Raw genomic sequence first — 17,121 nt, forward strand, 5'->3', positions numbered from 1 at the left:
CTTGAACTTTGACAGTTACGTTACTTTCAAGGATGATTTTCGTGTGGTCGGCTGTGTGTATCTGTCTTCGCAGAGTGTGTTTGCACACATGCTGTAATTAAAGCTACATGTGATGAATGTGTTGTGATGTGGCAACATATTCTTCATACCGTGATCTAATTTAGCTGTCCCCATGGGAGGTTTGTGAGGCAGACTGCACCACACTAATGGATGTTTGCCTTCATTGAATTACAGTGACGTGTACACATGAGCGTTGTGCGTAAATACTGTTTTACATAGGCTACCTGCTCGACTCTGTGCTCATTTGAAAAAGAAAAAAAAATTCAATTGACCCTTTTTAATCACTAGTAGTACTGATCCTTATAAGTCAAAGGTCATAAACAATACAGTCAATAGCGGGTCAATGACAAATAAGAGTGTCTCCACTAAAGCATCTGGTTGATTTTGAAAAAACATTAACACAATACATTTAGACACTCTTAAGTGTAAAATCTTAGCAATTATTTTCCAAAAAGTTATATTTATGTATACATTATTTTATGGATACATTACAGTGCAGTCAGATATTTCCATGTATATGAAAGACGTATTATATGATCAATAAGGCTAATATCATGAACATCATTAATGTTTTGGAGAAAATGAACTTTGCCTTGGTAACAAATGGTAACACTTGATTGATTTCAACTTTAGTGATTTCCCCTGACGGGTATGTAGACAGAAATGGCTCATTCTAAGGTTTGTAAGGTTTTACACCACTGAAAACATAGTTATTATATTATATTGCATTTCTGTCAATAGATCCTCATAAATACACAATACACATTTAAGAACGTCATAAAAAGGTATATTCAAGTCATTGTTCAGTATGTGAACTGCATTGTTAATAAATTGATTTTTGAATCCAGACACAAAGTGTCCTGTCATTGACCTAGGCGTTAGCATACTGATTTATATCTTCTCCTGTAGCCTAATATCAAAAATCAGCTCTGACGAATTATTGATGTTTTCTTCTAGCTGCCTTTTTCACAATCAAATGAAAACCAACAGTCCTGTTTCATTTCCAACCCAGATCGATTGATTGCATTCGGCCAGTAGACGAATCAGATTACAAAGGTCTAATTTGATTTTTGAGAGCAGGTACGAACTACTTGAGGACAGCTCAGCTGATTGGCTGAGACAGATGCCTCTCAAAATTAAAACACAAAAAGACTAGAAGCCGAAAGAAAGTTAAATATTTTTAATCAAGGTAGTCGAAGAGGAAATGAGACCTGCATGTAGGTCCCCTCATCCCAACAGGACCCTATTAATAAAGAAGAGTACAGGAACGTTTTGTTTCCCTCCCTTACGAATTCAGGATGTAATGTTTCCGTTCTGTTCTTTTCTTAATAGTTTTGGAGATAAATTCAACTAGAAGATTGATGGAGGTCCATGTCTAAAGAGCACCCAGTGGAGGGAAGATAGATGGAGCTCATTACAGTTTATTGCCATTACACAAGATTACTTTGCTTTTGCCACTTCACACCTGAATTAAACACTATTACAGCTAGTCTTATTTAAACATAAACCTTAGAGGAGTTATCTTATATGTAATATTTACTAAATACATTTTGTTTGAGAGTTTTCTTTTTTCATTTAAATTTCACACATCTGAAATTTGAAATTAAGTCCACTTAACTAAGTTAGGTCAAATCAAAAGTGAATAGGTACATAATAAAAACATCAACAACAGAAACTCTTTTTAAATGTACAATATAGAGTGAGGAAAATAAATATTTGAACACTCGGCTATTTTGCAGGTTCTCCCATTTAGAAATCATAGAGGGGTCTGAAATTGTCATCGTAAAATACATAATCCAGAAAAAAAATCCAGAAATCACAATGTATTATTTTTTTAACTATGTATTTTTATGATACAGCTGCAAATAAGTATTTGAACACCTGAGAAAATCAATGTTAAAATTTGGTGCAGTGGCCTTTGTTTGCAATTACAGAGGTCAAACGTTTCCTGTAGTTTTTCACCAGGTTTGCACACACTGCAGAAAAACACCCCCAAGGCATGATTCTACCACCCTCATGCTTCACAGTAGGGATGGTGTTCTTGGGATGGTATTCATCATTCTTCTTCCTCCAAACACGTTTAGTGGAATTATGACCAAAAAGTTCTATTTTGTTCTCATCTGACCACATGACTTTCTCCCATGACTCCTCTGGATCATCCAAATGGTCATTGGCAAACTTAAGACGGGCCTGGACATGTGCTGGTTTAAGCAGGGGAAGCTTCCGTGCCATGCATGATTTCAAGCCACGACGTCTTAGTGTATTACCAACAGTAACCTTGGAAACAGTGGTCCCAGCTCTTTTCAGGTCATTGACCAGCTCCTCCCGTGTAGTTCTGGGCTGATTTCTTACCTTCCTTAGGATCATTGAGAGCCCACGAGGTGAGATCTTGCATGGAGCCTCAGTCTGAGGGAGATTGACAGTCATGTTTCGCTTCTTCCATTTTCTAATGATTGCTCCAACAGTGAACCTTTTTTCACCAATCTGCTTGGCAATTTCCCCGTAGCCCTTTCCAGCCTTGTGGAGGAGTACAATTTTGTCTCTAGGGTCTTTGGACAGCTCTTTGGTCTTGGCAATGTTAGTAGTTTAATCTTACTGATTGTATGGGGTAGACGGGTATCTTTATGCAGCTAATGACCTCAAACAGGTGATTCTAATTTAGGATAATAAATGGAGTGGAGGTTGACATTTTAAAGGCAGACTAACAGGTCTTTGAGTGTCAGAATTCTAGCTGATAGACAGGTGTTCAAATACTTATTTTCTTCACTGTAACTAAGCATTAAAGAGACCATATGATTATATTTTAAAAGTCAATATTTTTTTTGTTGGGTGTAATAGAATAAATTAAAGGGATAGTTCCCCCCAAAATTACAATATGTAATCAATTACTTATCCTCGTGTCGTTCTATACTTTCATTTCATCTTTGAAATGCAAATGTTTCCGTTTGAAACACAAATTAACCTTGTTGGTTCTCAGGGAAGCTCAAACATGCTGCGTAACATGCAAGAATGAACCTCATTGGCTCTTGTGGAAGCTCAAACATGCTGCATAACATGAGACTGAACCTCATTGGTTCCTGCAGAAGTTCAAATGTGCTACGTAACACAAGAATGAACTTCATTGGTTCTTGTAGAAGCAGAACTTTTTGAAGCATCAAAGTGTCAGTTGTGTAGACTGTCAATGGAGGGACAGAATGGTTTAAATATCTTTGTGTTTATTCATTATTGAGTGATTTTTCAACAACCTTTTAACATGTTCAAAAACACGTGTATAGTATTTTTCACCTATTGTACATTATTCCAACACCTCTATTCCCAGTCTCTGAAACACGCTGATTTTTGCAAAGCCCTCCTTTCCCTTATCATAATCTCAAGCTTCAGCTTGCAAAGCTTCTAAAGCAATTGTAAACACAAACAGTTAATAATAGCCACAATAATGATAATGAAATTGTGTTAAATGTTCAGCAATTTTTTTGCTTACGCTCCTTTTATTTAAGTTTAAAAAAAAACATCCAGTGTGGATCGATAGTAACTTTCATCTGCAAACTGACCAACTGACCTTTCGTTATAATCAGTAAGCCGATCCTTTCTACCCTTTTCCACATCTTTCTTAACATGTAAAGGCATACATGTTATTTTGCATGCTTCAGTAAAACAAAATGTTCAGTTCTCAAAGGACAGTGACATTTGACCAAGGCTTTTGGGGTCAGTTGACCTTGTACATTGAGCAGTATATGCTGCTCCTCCAGCTGCTGTTCCTTGTCTTTTATGTCTAGAGGAGCATTGGGTTGACAGGCAGTCAAGTCAGAGCTAAGATGCTTATTATTCTGGCAAAAAACCCGCCCAGTTTGAAAGGGTCTGTTCAGACTGAAATGGGAAATTTTGACGTGATTTTTAGGGCCTGATCTGAAATGAATATCATAGCAATAGACCTTAATGCAACATAGTGTAACTCATTTTTCTCCCATTTCCGGGCTTCTCAGAAGCAGAAGTCGTCATAGTCATAGAACAAATGAGAACAGCAAATATAGTTTTTGAATTTGATTTCCTCCAACAGCAAATAAAAAATATGTGATAGTGTTTCCACAACTTTCAAAAAGAGGGAAATGAATGAAAATATGAAAACCGTTACTGGTTTTGTGATGCTTTGAACTGTGGAGACGCATCGTTAAGGTCTGTGAAAAGGGTCCATGGGAAAATGTTGTCAATAATTTTATATCAGGCTACAGTTGAAGTAGATCTGCAGCTCATTAGGGCCCTCTGCTGGTCTGGGGCTCTGGGCAAATGTCTGGTGAACGGTTCATATGAACGCCTGTGCAATGGTTTTGAAATCAATCCAATCTAAAAGTTGCAGAAGTGAACCGCTATAATGATAGGTGTTTTAAAAGGAATTGCCATTTGAGTTCTAAATGGTGCTCATGTTAGCTCTGAGTGAGGGCATCTTTGTGCTATGATCAGTTCCTTCTGTGTGTTGGTAGTGTAATATTTAGGCATCTAGGCTGCTAAAACAAATATTACAGATTCTTGCATCTTGTTCTATTCCTTTGAACAAGACATTTAACCTTGAGTTTCTCCTGAAGGATTATTCCAGTCTGCAGTAGAATGTGCAAAATAATAACTATATTTTAAATACCATCACTTTATCTTGGTTTACTGACTTTATGTATTGACTGTTGTACTTTTTATCAGTCTTCTTGGTCCAAGGATATCTCTCCATCATTTCCGGTTCTTTTGACCTTCATTATTGCTACCAGGGTCAGTTTAGGCTCTCCATTCCTGCCATTTGGTCTGCCCATTCACATTCATCCCTGTGCGGTAATGATTTTGGCATTCAAAACATAGATGGGACGCATTTATTACGCTGAAATGTCCTTGGAATTTATCCAACACATTTGATTAAATCTGATGTAGTAGGCATTTCTCATTAACCTTTCTCTTTGTTTTTGTGTTTTTAGGGTGTTGATGGAGAGCCTTTCGAATGACAGCCGGGACAGTGGTAATCACAGGTGGAATTCTAGCTACAGTAATCTTACTGTGCATTATCGCTGTACTGTGTTACTGTAGGCTGCAGGTGAGACTCTCTTTTGCTGTCATTTTGTTTCTGTGACTGTTTTTCTCAGTCTGCCTTATAGGCAGGGCCATAACCACCATAGACACTGAGAGGGACAATTCAATCTAAATTGCTCATCTTGCGCTGCTCTGCATCGCGATGCGGATTACGTTAGACGCTAGACGTAGGCAGAAGAACCACCCTCGTGTTTACAAAGCAATTGTGCGAAGATTAATACAAATATCCTTTAGCAAATAAAAAGGTTAAACAACGACGTCAGAGGATTTTGAAGTTGGAGGGTTTTTTGTAAAGGCTGTTTGTATTAGTCTTCGCACGTTCGCTTGGGGCAGTACTTCCCCCTATGTCTGGCATGAGCTTTCCAACATGATTACGCAATCTGTGGCACGTCGCAGAGCAACGCAATATGAGCAATTTAGATTATTTAAGTATATAAATGGTTAATTTTTCTTGAAAATGGCAGAAGGTTTTGCTAGATAAGACCCTATTCCTCAGCTGGGATTGTGCAGAGCCTCTTAAGTCATTTGAAACCCATGTGTGAAGAAAAATCCTGGTATATTTTCCTCAAATGTCATTTCTTTTCAACTGAAGAAAGAAAGACACCATCTTGGATGAGTAAATTATTAGGACATTTTCATTTTAAAGTGAACTAATTCTTTAATGCCATTGCGGGTACTCTATTATAAGGGATCTATGTATTTCTTCACTAACGTGAGGAATATTGGGACAATATATTTGACGCAAATTATTACAAATATTATTTGCAAATAGTCCCAAAATGATTATTTCCCAGCTAGAATTAGACCTAGAATTTCACTTTTCAGTTTCACCCTCTAAGTGGCTGCTTGTCACAAACACTAACATCACGTCAGAACTGAAAAGTCAGGAAGCATTATGTTTCTTAGATGTTTTATTTTTGTTATTTGAATTGACACTGAAACAACTGGTTTGCAGTAAAATTGACGACCATTGCAGGTGACCAAATTACATATTCAGAAATAATCTCATAGTGGGGAAATTTATTTAGTGACTAATTTTTGTATGAATGAAATTCATGATGGAACTTAGTACAAGTTTTTTTTTTCACTCTTTGTAATGTAATTCAGTTACACAAAATTAGATTTTTATTTAAAAGGGATCCATCAAAAAACAAAAACAAAAAGTTCTGTGTGTTTAAATCTATAATTGCGTCCCCTGTGCATCTACCAACCAAAAAAAATTGTTTTGTAAACCTTTCTCTGTAAGCACGTGAAAAAACGAGCCGTTCCGATTTCTCTCCCCTTCTGATGTAAGAAGGAGATTTTATTATAATATTACCGCCTGTATTAAAATATAATATAATTATAATATTTATTATATAAATATAGTATTATAATTATTATTATTATATATATTATAATAATATTATAATATTTGCACTTTTCCACACATGGCACACTATTTTGTTTTCCCAAGTGACAGTGGTGAACAATACCCTTGTGTATATTTGACTGTTTTAACATTGCAAAAAAAATATAAAAGAGAATTTACTCTCGAGACTTGACAGCCAGTTGTATGCAAGTGCGCTCAGAGAACGATCCATTAGGAGTTTAAACTAATATAGCTTTAAAACGCATGGAAATAATAAACTTGAATGATGAAAGAATATCTGTGAGAGTGATTGCGATATAAGTGTGTGACGAGGAGGCGGCACGCAGCAGTTCGTTTGCATTTAAAGGCACATGCACAAAAACAGCCTGTTCTTGACTGTAGTCAAAAATGGGTATTTACAACATGGTCTTATAAATGATCTGTGAGGTATTTTAAGTAAAACTTCACAGACACATTCTGGGGACAACTGAGGCTTAAATTACATCTTGTAAAAACAGGCATGATAATTAACAATTAATTAATACTTTTATTCAGCAAGGACTCGTTAAGTTGATCAATACAATGTTACAAACTTTATATTGTAAAATGATTTACAGCTTTCATGAAAGTATTAAGCAGCACAAGAGTTTTCAACATTTATAATATTAATAAATGTTTCTTGAGCAGCAAGTGACACTGAAGACTAGACTTTCTAAAACTTGAGAAGTACTACAGTATATTCGCGAAAGGGCAGAAAATAATTACCAATTAAATAAATATTTATTATATTATATAGTTTAAATATATATGAAATACATTAAATTAAAGGGGTACTTCAGCGCTGGGAAGATGAACCGGTATTTAAACTGGGTCATTAATGTAGTAGAAATGTGAAATTATTTTTGAATTTGGTGCTTTCTAGACGGAGAAAAGAGAAAATGTATTTTTGTCTCATGAGGATGAAAGACAACATTTCCCAGAATGCTTCGCTGCCCTGTGAGTCCACTCCCAAAACCACCACTACTGGATTACTGTGACTGAGTTGGAGAACAGACACTACAATTAAATACTGAACGTGTCTGTTCAATATAATGAGTGAGTCGCCGCGCGAGTGCCTCAGCACTAACGCAGCAGTAGTCAGATTACATTCATGAATGAGCTTAACCCTTAAAGACCGAGACAGCCGCCCGCGGCTAAAAATAACTATCGTTCTAAAATGTTTAATAACTTTTAAACCGCAAATCCAATCTGCATGCTGTAAACTGCACCATAAAGAGGAGAATCTCCGCTTTCCATAGGTATAATATGTTTCGCGATTGATCATTGAGAGGCTCCGTAGTCCGCATCGATGCGTCATCAAAATATGCAGCATTGACTAAAAATAACTATCGTTCTAAAATGTTTAATAACTTTTTAACCGCTAATCCAATCTGTATGCTGTAAACTGCACAGTAAAGAGGAGAATCTCCGCTTTCCATAGGTATATTATGTCTATTATTATCTCGCGATTGATCATTCAGAGGCTCCGTAGTCAGCGTGGATGCATCATCAAAATATGCAGCATTGATTTGTCCAGGAAACACACGTGGGTTGTTCCCCTGAGCCAAACAGAAATTATTTTTTTTATTAGTCCCATCCCCTGTGTCCAGATTCGTTGAAACTTTCATCAACTCAACCAATAAACACAGTGTTTGGTCTTTTGAACCACGAATCACGTTTCTCTGAAAAATGAACGTGGGTGTGAATTTGCATGCATCATGAAACCAAACAGAAATAAACGCGTGCAAAGCGCTCTCTCTCAGAGCACAGCCAGTATATTTCTCTATTTGTATGTAGTTTGTGTTTTTACACATTTTCACTATTATATTTTCCTCAATTTGTGTTTGAGAAGATTATGTGCAGAGAAGTTGAAATGCCCGTTTATGAAAATAGCCGCCCACATGTAAAAGTAGCCTCAGTATATTTTATTTCACGGTTTGTTGTCACAACTTGATGTATTGTTTGCGTTTGTTTTTCATGCACAAATTATAATATATTTCTCTGAAGAAAAATGTTTGTTTCAGTGTTGTTATAATATAACAATCTTTCTATTTACTTTATTACTTGAACTTTTTAGGACACATTATCAGTAAATAAAATACACCTGTTTTCATTCAAAAACCTAGAAACGCCTAGAATATTGTTATAATAAATGGCTATAACTTGCTGAGGGATTGTTACATGTAGACCAAATTTAATCTGGAAGTGTAAAACAACCAAGTCTAACTTTCTAAAGGAAAAAATCCAAACTTCAAGAAGTTCTGTTCGAGTTCACAGTAAAAACATCACATTTTTGCTGCCATTTTTCTTGAAATTATATTAATTTAATCCATTCTCAGAATAAATAAATGTAAAATTGGGACATCAAATGAGCTAGATGGAAACTTCAGGTTCTCCTGTTTAAAATGATATATAGCACTTGATGCTAACTGCTATAATGGGGGAGAAAAACAAAGAAAAGTAGAGGCACATCAGGCGCCTCAAAAATGTTCTAGGTCTTTAAGGGTTAATCAGCTCTCGTGATTAGTAATCGTAGTAAGTAAGAAGTAAGAAGTAATCGTAGAAGTAATCGTGACCGCACTCGCGGCATATATGTTCACAGTGAGTGTTTAGTCTGGTGCGTTTTCAGTTCTTGCCTTTGGAAGCTTAACTTAACTAAAAACTTAAAAAACTAAAAAAGCCTTTGGAAGCTTAACTAAAAACACTTACATTGCTCAGCATAGCTCCGTTTACATGAATGCCTGCAGCTGCCATCTGAGCTGTGAGTGTGATCTCCCATCCACCATGCTCGGGTTGAAAACATGCGGAAATGGCTCCCTTATGGGGTTACTAATCTGCCACAATTCTGTATGTGCAAGATCATATTTTGAGCACACAAAAGGGCATTTTGCACGCGCGTGAACTGAATTTTGCGGAGAAATGTTCGTCTCGCAAATAACAAAGTATTTAGAGCAATCGAAAATCAATTTTGCATTTAAATAAGTGTCAATGTTATATTTCACATGTGCAACGTAGACCTATACTGACGCCTATACTGACCTTAATGCGTAAACATTATGGGAAGTGCACTAGAAAGATGAGATGTAAACTTTGTTGACTGAAGACCCAAGTTTGGTTTGAAGCAACAAAAAAGTCCAAGCACAATGTTCTCTCATCATTCCTGATTTCTAAAGCTTGGAACATACTCTGCAAGAACAAAGAAATTTGTTCTTTTTCTCAAGGTGCAAGAACAAGAACAAAGTTCGTTCTTGCCAGTATATTTCATACTTCACGAGAAAAGCAGGTGCCAAACTAATGCGTTTCTCCGCATTAACCACGCCCAATTTAAATGTTTGACCAATCACACAATAGTTCTCAGGCACCCGCAAGAAAAAACTTCTGCTCAGGCGACGTGTCGAGAACAAGCTGCAACTTGCAGCCCTGGGAGCGAGAACTTTTCTTGCGGAGTATGTTGCAGCCCTTAACTCGCACTCACAGCGTGTGACATGGTTATGCGTCTGTCAGAGCAGAAACTAAAGCTGTTGCTCTCCAATTAACCAAAATGCATCTTAATATCAGTAAACAGGGCCAATAAGTGCAATTCACCTTTATTCCTCAAGGTTGCAATGTCAGATACATAATGATGACGTGGTATTTCACTTATAATTAGGGATAAAACTAAAGTATCATAAGTGAAACTTGAAATGGCTCAGTGATTTACTGCAGAGCAAGTACTGTATGCAGTCAAATATTAGTGTCACTGTCACTTGAAGGTGAAGAAGTACTGATTTTGAAGATATTGAAAACTATAGTTTTTAGAATATGATTGAGATTATTAATATGAGAAATATGATAAATGTACTGGGGAAATGAGCTATGAAGAGGACAGTGGTGATGGTAAAAGGCTTCTACTCAAACTAGAACCCTTCCGAGTTCTAAAATGTAACAAATTATGCTTTATTATATTCTTTTTCATTGTTATTGAAATATCAATGGGGTTTAATCAATAGTAATTAAATATGTGTTAGATATTGATCTGGGTCGCTAAAGACCCAGCTATGTAATAGTGATTGTTGAAACATTCATGCATTTAAAGGGTAAGTTCACCCAAAATTGAAAATGTCAGTCATTAATTACTTACCCTAATATCGTTCGACACCGTAAGACCTCCGTTGATCTTCGGAACACAAATGAAGATATTTTTGTTGAAATCCGATGGATCAGAAAGGCCTTCATTGACACCAATGCCATTTCCTCTCTCAAGAACCATAAAAGGCACTAAAGACGTCGCTACAAAGTCCATCTCACTACAGTGGCTTTACAATAATTTGATGATGCAAAGAGAATAGTTTTTGTGCGCAAAATTCATGTTTCGGATCGCCAATGTCATGTGATTTCAGCATTTTGGCAGTTTGACACGCGATCCAAATCTTGAAAGGATACGCTGATTCATAACCGTTTAAAACTTTGTTTTGAATTCGGCCCATCACTATATAAGTCGTTATTCAGGTTTTTTGCGCACAAAAACTATTCTCGTCATTTCATAAAATGATTGTAGAATCACTGTAGTGAGATGGGCTTTGTAGCGACGTCTTTAGTGCCTTTTATGGTCTTGAGAGGAAATGACATTGGTGTCAATGAAGACCTGTCTGAGCCATCGGATTTCTACACAAAATGTCTTCATTTGTGTTCCGAAGATGAACGGAGGTCTTACGGGTGTCGAACGACATTAGGGTAAGTAATTAATGAGAGAATTTTCCTTTTTGTGTGAACTAACCCTTTAAGCTGACACGCTCTCTCCTTACACCCCTCTAGTACTATTGCTGTAAGAAGGAGGAGTCGGAGTCAGAGGAGGAGGAGCCTGACTTCGCCGTCACGTCTCGTCTGCCGCCGGTGCATTCAAATCACAACATCCTGGCGGCCACTGTCCCCACGGCAACCACCCCAAATGGGCCTGCTCTCTTCACGCCCCCGCCGGCACGAAAATTGACACGCTCGCAGACGTACTGTCCATCCTGTACGCATTACGACCTGCCATTTTACCTGCAGCAGCCAGACGGCCTGCGAAATGGTGGTGAACGCATTAGCTACCGCAGCGTGCATCAGCAGGATTTGGGGCCTTCTCCGCTGCCCACTCTGCTGCCCGCCCCAATGCCCACCCAGCTGCCGACGCCACTACCCAACTACCACAAACTAAACCTCAGCCGCTCCGTCACCATGAGGGAGATGTTCACGCGAAGCTGCAGCATTAGCACTGACGTGTAGGCAGCCATCCGGACGGTTTATGGTAGATGCTAATGGCTAACTGTGTCAACGCAGGCAACAGACTCAATTCACATTGAAAACATAATTCAGCATTCAAGCTCTAACACCTGCCTGCATAAAAACAAGGTCCTCTGGAAAACTCCCAGAGTGCCGAGTTTTTAGGAAGAACTGCCAGTGTGTTTGTGCGTAACTGGGAACTATAAAGGCAGAAATGGGGTAAGAGCAGAGCTTTGGAGCCACTCGTCCTCCCTCAACCCCTCTGCTTCACTCCGGAATCCCTTGTTTTGTGTTTTCAGTCATTGAAAAGAAGATTCAGACACAATGGGACACCTTTCCTTACATTTGTTTGGGGGAAAAATTCAACAATACACAGAAACGGTGGCATCTTGCATTTTTCAATATAGAGTCTGTATTGAAACTTTTGTATTGTTCATTCATGTAGCTGGAGACGTTTTAGCTGAATATTAAATTATATAGCTGCGGACACATAAAGGAAAACTTACGAAAAGCCCTAAGCGGCTGCAATAAAACTGCTAGATCGAAATGTGACGTCAGCAGACAACAACGTGATGTAGGCGTTTGATTTTGAAGTGGCGTATGGGATGAGAGGCATTATTTTTTACTGACAAAAGTTATTGAGTTACAGAGTTATTGAGATTCTAAATATTAATAGATGTTTTCAAAAATTGCAAACTATTTCTTCTGTTTTGGATGTTTAAATGATTTGTTCCTCTTTATTCACACTTCTCCTATCTGCAAAGGTACAGATTTTTGTTTCACCTGCATTGACATGTCATAATTTCCATTGATTTTTATTTCGTTTTTTTTTTTTTCAGTCGGGATGTGAAATGGATACAAAGGCCGATTTGGTTTCATGGGCTACGTTTGCTCTTTCTAAACGCTGCTTGTTGGACTATGAAGAGAACATCATCAGCCAGAAGGGTTTTCTCTCTCTCTCTCTCTCTCTCTCTCTCTCTCTCTCTCTCTCTCTCTCTCTCTCTCTCTCTCTCTCTCTCTCTCTCTCTCTCTCTCTCTCTCTCTCTCTCTCTCTCTCTCTCTCTCTCTCTCTCTCTCTCTCTCTCTCTCTCCTGTTCATGCTTACAGAGACGTCAATTAGCCTATTTCCTACGTAGTTGATGTGAAAACAAGTGAGGCATTGCACCGACTTTCTTCTTTTAATAATGACGGTAATTATCAAGAATATTTGTTCTGTTTCTAGTTTTGAAAGTGATATTCTTCTCTCTCTGGGTGTGTAGCCGCACACTACAGCCCTGCAGGTGACATTGACTTCTGTGATGATCACCATGTGCTTGTGTTGTGATTTCAATTCTCTCTCCTAGCTCTTCTTGAACTCGCTGGGACCCTTTTCAATCTCACACTGTCTCTCTCATGCGCACACATACACGTTTCAGTGCCTGTTAATACCAACTGTATTATTATTATTATTATTAGTTCTGAATTGTTTTTGCATCACTACTTTATCACAGTATTTTTGTTCCGGACAGGTAAATAATATTGTTTCATGTTCTAAAGTGATGCCGAAATGTTCCTGTAATTGATAATACAATTAAGAATAATGTGGATAATAAATTGTTCAAAAACATTTTGGCATGAATTTGGTAAATATGAAGTGAAACTCAGTTGCTTTTATAACCAACATTATATATTTCAACTTGTTGGATCATTTTCTATTTCCAGTTGGAAGACGTCTTTACCTGTAATATATCGCAGGCTCATTTATTTAGTTAGTCCACTAGAGGTGAGTTTGAAATAGAACTTATGTGCAGTTTATTGATACAATCTAAGGTGAACAAAGCAAGACATTGACTGAAGTCAATTTGACTGAGAACATAACATAGACATAATATAAATTTGAACTCAACTTGATGACAGTGGGTCACAATGTCTAGCCAATGACTAGCCAACAATGGACACGAGAGCTATTTATACAAAAAGAAGAAACGCCTATAAGCACCTGATCACAATGAAACATGAAAGAAGTGCTGCATCCCAATTCCCCTACTTATACTATGTCCTAAAAGTATGTACTCTTTTTGTGAAGAAAAAGTATATACTTTTGAGTGTGTAGCAGAAAATTATGCAAGCTTCGGGACTACTTCGCCATCTTTGACGGACTCTGTCGCTATAGTTACGAGCATCCCATCACTGTTTAACTGCCTTGTAAGGCAGATTCGTCAGATTCGTCAGAGTTAAAGTCCTCCACATTCAGTTTAATCTCCTGCCGTATCAGAAAGAAATGTAGCCGCATGTTGATCTGCCACGTGGGTCTTTAATGCAGAGACTCTCCTCATGTGTTTGCAGTTTAAATATAATGATGCATTGAAAAGTTTATGGCCAAACGTGTCATTACAAAAGTTCACAATGCTGCTGCAGGTGAAATATAATGTGGACAACACTGAATAAATATATTTTTGTCAGGTTAAATATTGATAGTTGGTCACGCAAACCCCTTTATCTAAACGTCGGACTAGCACATCTGTCTTGTTTGTCATTTTTTAATGCTTTTTATCCGCGTTTGTAGTTCTAATCGAATCCCCGTCTACCTCGCAGTGGGTTGTGGGCAATATCACCCGTTAGAGTGCCCATCGATCCGTCCTTCGAATTCGGACCGGAAATAGTAAACCATCCGGGTATCTTTGGAATACTCTTTTCAACATACTACGATTTGGGACATACTGATTCTATTTTCGAATAGCCTACTATTTAGTGTGGATATTATGCGAATTGGGACGCAGAGAAGGACCCAATCAGAACATGACACATTGATCACATCACATGACTAACAAGAACATGAAACGTGACTATGAAAATAAAAAATAAAAGTAATGAAAACATAAACTAGCATTTAGCATTATATAAATTGAATCAGATTAATTATATGAATTTGAAGGTCAACATTTCTTAACAACTTTTGCCTCAAAAGGTTTTCCTTGACAAATTGTAAAGTTGGAATTGGGAAGTTACTTTGAATATAATGCAGTACAATATTGCTTTACTTCCTTAAAAAGTAACTAATTGAGTTACTTAGTTACTTTTTTTAAGTAATGTTTTATTTCGTTTGCAATACTTTTTCTCACCTGTTTTTATAACAAAAAAGTTCTATTTTTGTGCAAATGTAAAGACCTCTTCACACCAAAATTGAAATCATAAACCTCAGGCTGAAGTAAAAATCGCTCGAGTTTTCTTAACATGGAGAGAAGAGAGCTGTCAGTCAAATAAATGTTTAAAAGTAACTCAGATATGTTGTTATACATTTTAAAAGTAATGTGTTACTTTACTAGTTACTTGAAAAAGTAATCTGTTTACGTAACTTAAGTTACTTGTAATGCGTTACCCCAACACTGCATTTTAGTTGGCTTAGCAATTGGAATTATTGTCCTTTCTGACATTTGCCATTAGCATCACATAAGGAGAACATCAGGAACATCAGGTAAGCAACAGGATCATTAATTAATGTGAATTAGCACAAACTTTAAGCAACATTTAATCAATCTTTAGCCAATCTGATATTAGTTTTAGTGTTATTATACCCAAAAATCAAAATGATCCCATCATTTACCTACCCTCAAGCCATTCTATCTGTATGACTTTCTTTTGTCAGACAAACACAATCTTAGTTATATAAAATGCCCTGGCTCTTGCAAGCTTTACAGTAAATTGTAAATGAGAATTTAAAGGTCAAAAAAGCCCATCCATGTAACATGGCCCTGGCCATTTCTAGCCTTGACTACTGCAATACACTTCTGGCTGGACTTCCATTGTGTGCAATCAAAACGCTTCAAATGATTCAGAACGTGGCGGCACGTCTTGCCCTAAAAAAGCCCAAAAGGGCCTATACGTCACACCTCTCCTCATGTCTCTGCACCACTCGCAGCTCGCATTATGTTCAAGGCGTTGCCGCTTGCTTACAGATTCACCAAAAGCACAGTACCCGCATACTTCCACTCGCTCCTACGAGTCTACATCCCCACCAGAAGCCTTCTCTCAGCAAAGGAGCAACGGCTTGTGCCACCACAGACAGAGAGGCACGAAATAACTCTCCAGAACATTTTCGTTCACTGTTCCTTGCTGGTGTATCTATCTATCTATCTATCTATCTATCTATCTATCTATCTATCTATCTATCTATCTATCTATCTATCTATCTATCTATATATCTATCTATCTATCTATCTATCTATCTATCTATCTATCTATCTATCTATTTGCAAGTTCTCCCACTTAGAAATCATTAAGGGGTCTGAAATTGTCATCGTAGGTGTATGTCTACTGTGAGAGACATAATCTATTAAAAAAATCCAGAAATCACAATGTTAATCAATGTTAATATTTGGTACAGTAGCCTTTGTTTGCAATTACAGAGGTCAAACGTTTCCTGTAGTTTTTCACCAGGTTTGAACACACTGCGGCAGGGATTTTGGCCCACTTCTCCACACAGATCTTCTCTAGATCAGTCAGGTTTCTGGCCTGTCGATGAGAAACACGGAGTTTGAGCTCCCTCCAAAGATTATCTATTGGGTTTAGGTCTGGAGACTGGCTAGGCCACGCCAGAACCTTGATATGCTTACAGAGCCCCTCCTTGGATATCCTGGCTGTGCGCTTCGGGTGATTGCCATGTTGGAAGACCCAGCCTTGACCCATGTTCAATGCTCTAACTGAGGGAAGGAGGTTGTTCCCCAAAATCTTGCAATACATGGCCCCGGTCATCCTCTCCTTCACACAGTGCATTCTAGCTGATAGACAGGTGTTCAAATATTTATTTGCTGCAGTATCATACCAATAAATAGTGTAAAAATCATACTTTTTTGTTTTGTTTTGATTATGTCTCTCACAGTGGACATGCACCTATGATGCCAATTTCAGACCCCTCCATGGTTTTCAAGTGGGAGAACTTGCATAATAGCAGGGTGTTCAAATACTTAAATATATATTAATATATTATTATATATTTCAGGCACTTTTGTGATTTTTCGCCTCTTCATGACGGATTGCTTCCTGTATTCCTTAGTTGTAAGTCGCTTTGGATAAAAGCTTCAGCTAAATGATTAAATGTAAATGGCTGAAAAATCACTAATACAGCCACTAGTAATATGATTTACCGTAATAGTTTATCACTTTCGGCCAATAGTTGGCACTATGACCAAATTGATGTGGTCAGATTACGGTGACATGAAAAGTTTGAAGGCAATATGTCAAAGCATTGCAGAGATACAGCCTCAAAGTCATTTTGCCATCATACCATCAAATTTGTTGACGTGATATACGAGAAATGTTTTGTCTATCGACACAAAATCCATAACTTTTTGCCATGGTATGAAGATGATGTGATTTGTTTTTTT

General features: G+C 37.5%; 1 protein-coding gene across 3 annotated transcripts in view; it reads left to right on the plus strand.

Annotated features, from left to right (window-relative positions):
• The window catches only part of fam163ba (family with sequence similarity 163 member B, genome duplicate a), a 32,494-nt gene extending 19,130 nt beyond the window's left edge, over nucleotides 1–13,364 (plus strand). For 2 of the 3 annotated variants that reach the window (XM_067432815.1, XM_067432814.1), the window contains exons 2-3: nucleotides 5,016–5,131; nucleotides 11,312–13,364. In XM_067432815.1, the coding sequence (XP_067288916.1) occupies nucleotides 5,039–5,131; nucleotides 11,312–11,761 (543 nt within the window). In that variant the 5' untranslated portion in view covers nucleotides 5,016–5,038 and the 3' untranslated portion in view covers nucleotides 11,762–13,364. Of the gene's footprint in view, nucleotides 1–4,856; nucleotides 4,876–5,015; nucleotides 5,132–11,311 lie in introns of those variants that run through there. The other variant, XM_067432816.1, reaches the window with a different exon arrangement.
• Nucleotides 13,365–17,121: the final 3,757 nt, after the last annotated feature.

The sequence above is a fragment of the Pseudorasbora parva genome, chromosome 23 (assembly GCF_024679245.1).
Source record: "Pseudorasbora parva isolate DD20220531a chromosome 23, ASM2467924v1, whole genome shotgun sequence".
NCBI lineage: Eukaryota > Metazoa > Chordata > Actinopteri > Cypriniformes > Gobionidae > Pseudorasbora > Pseudorasbora parva.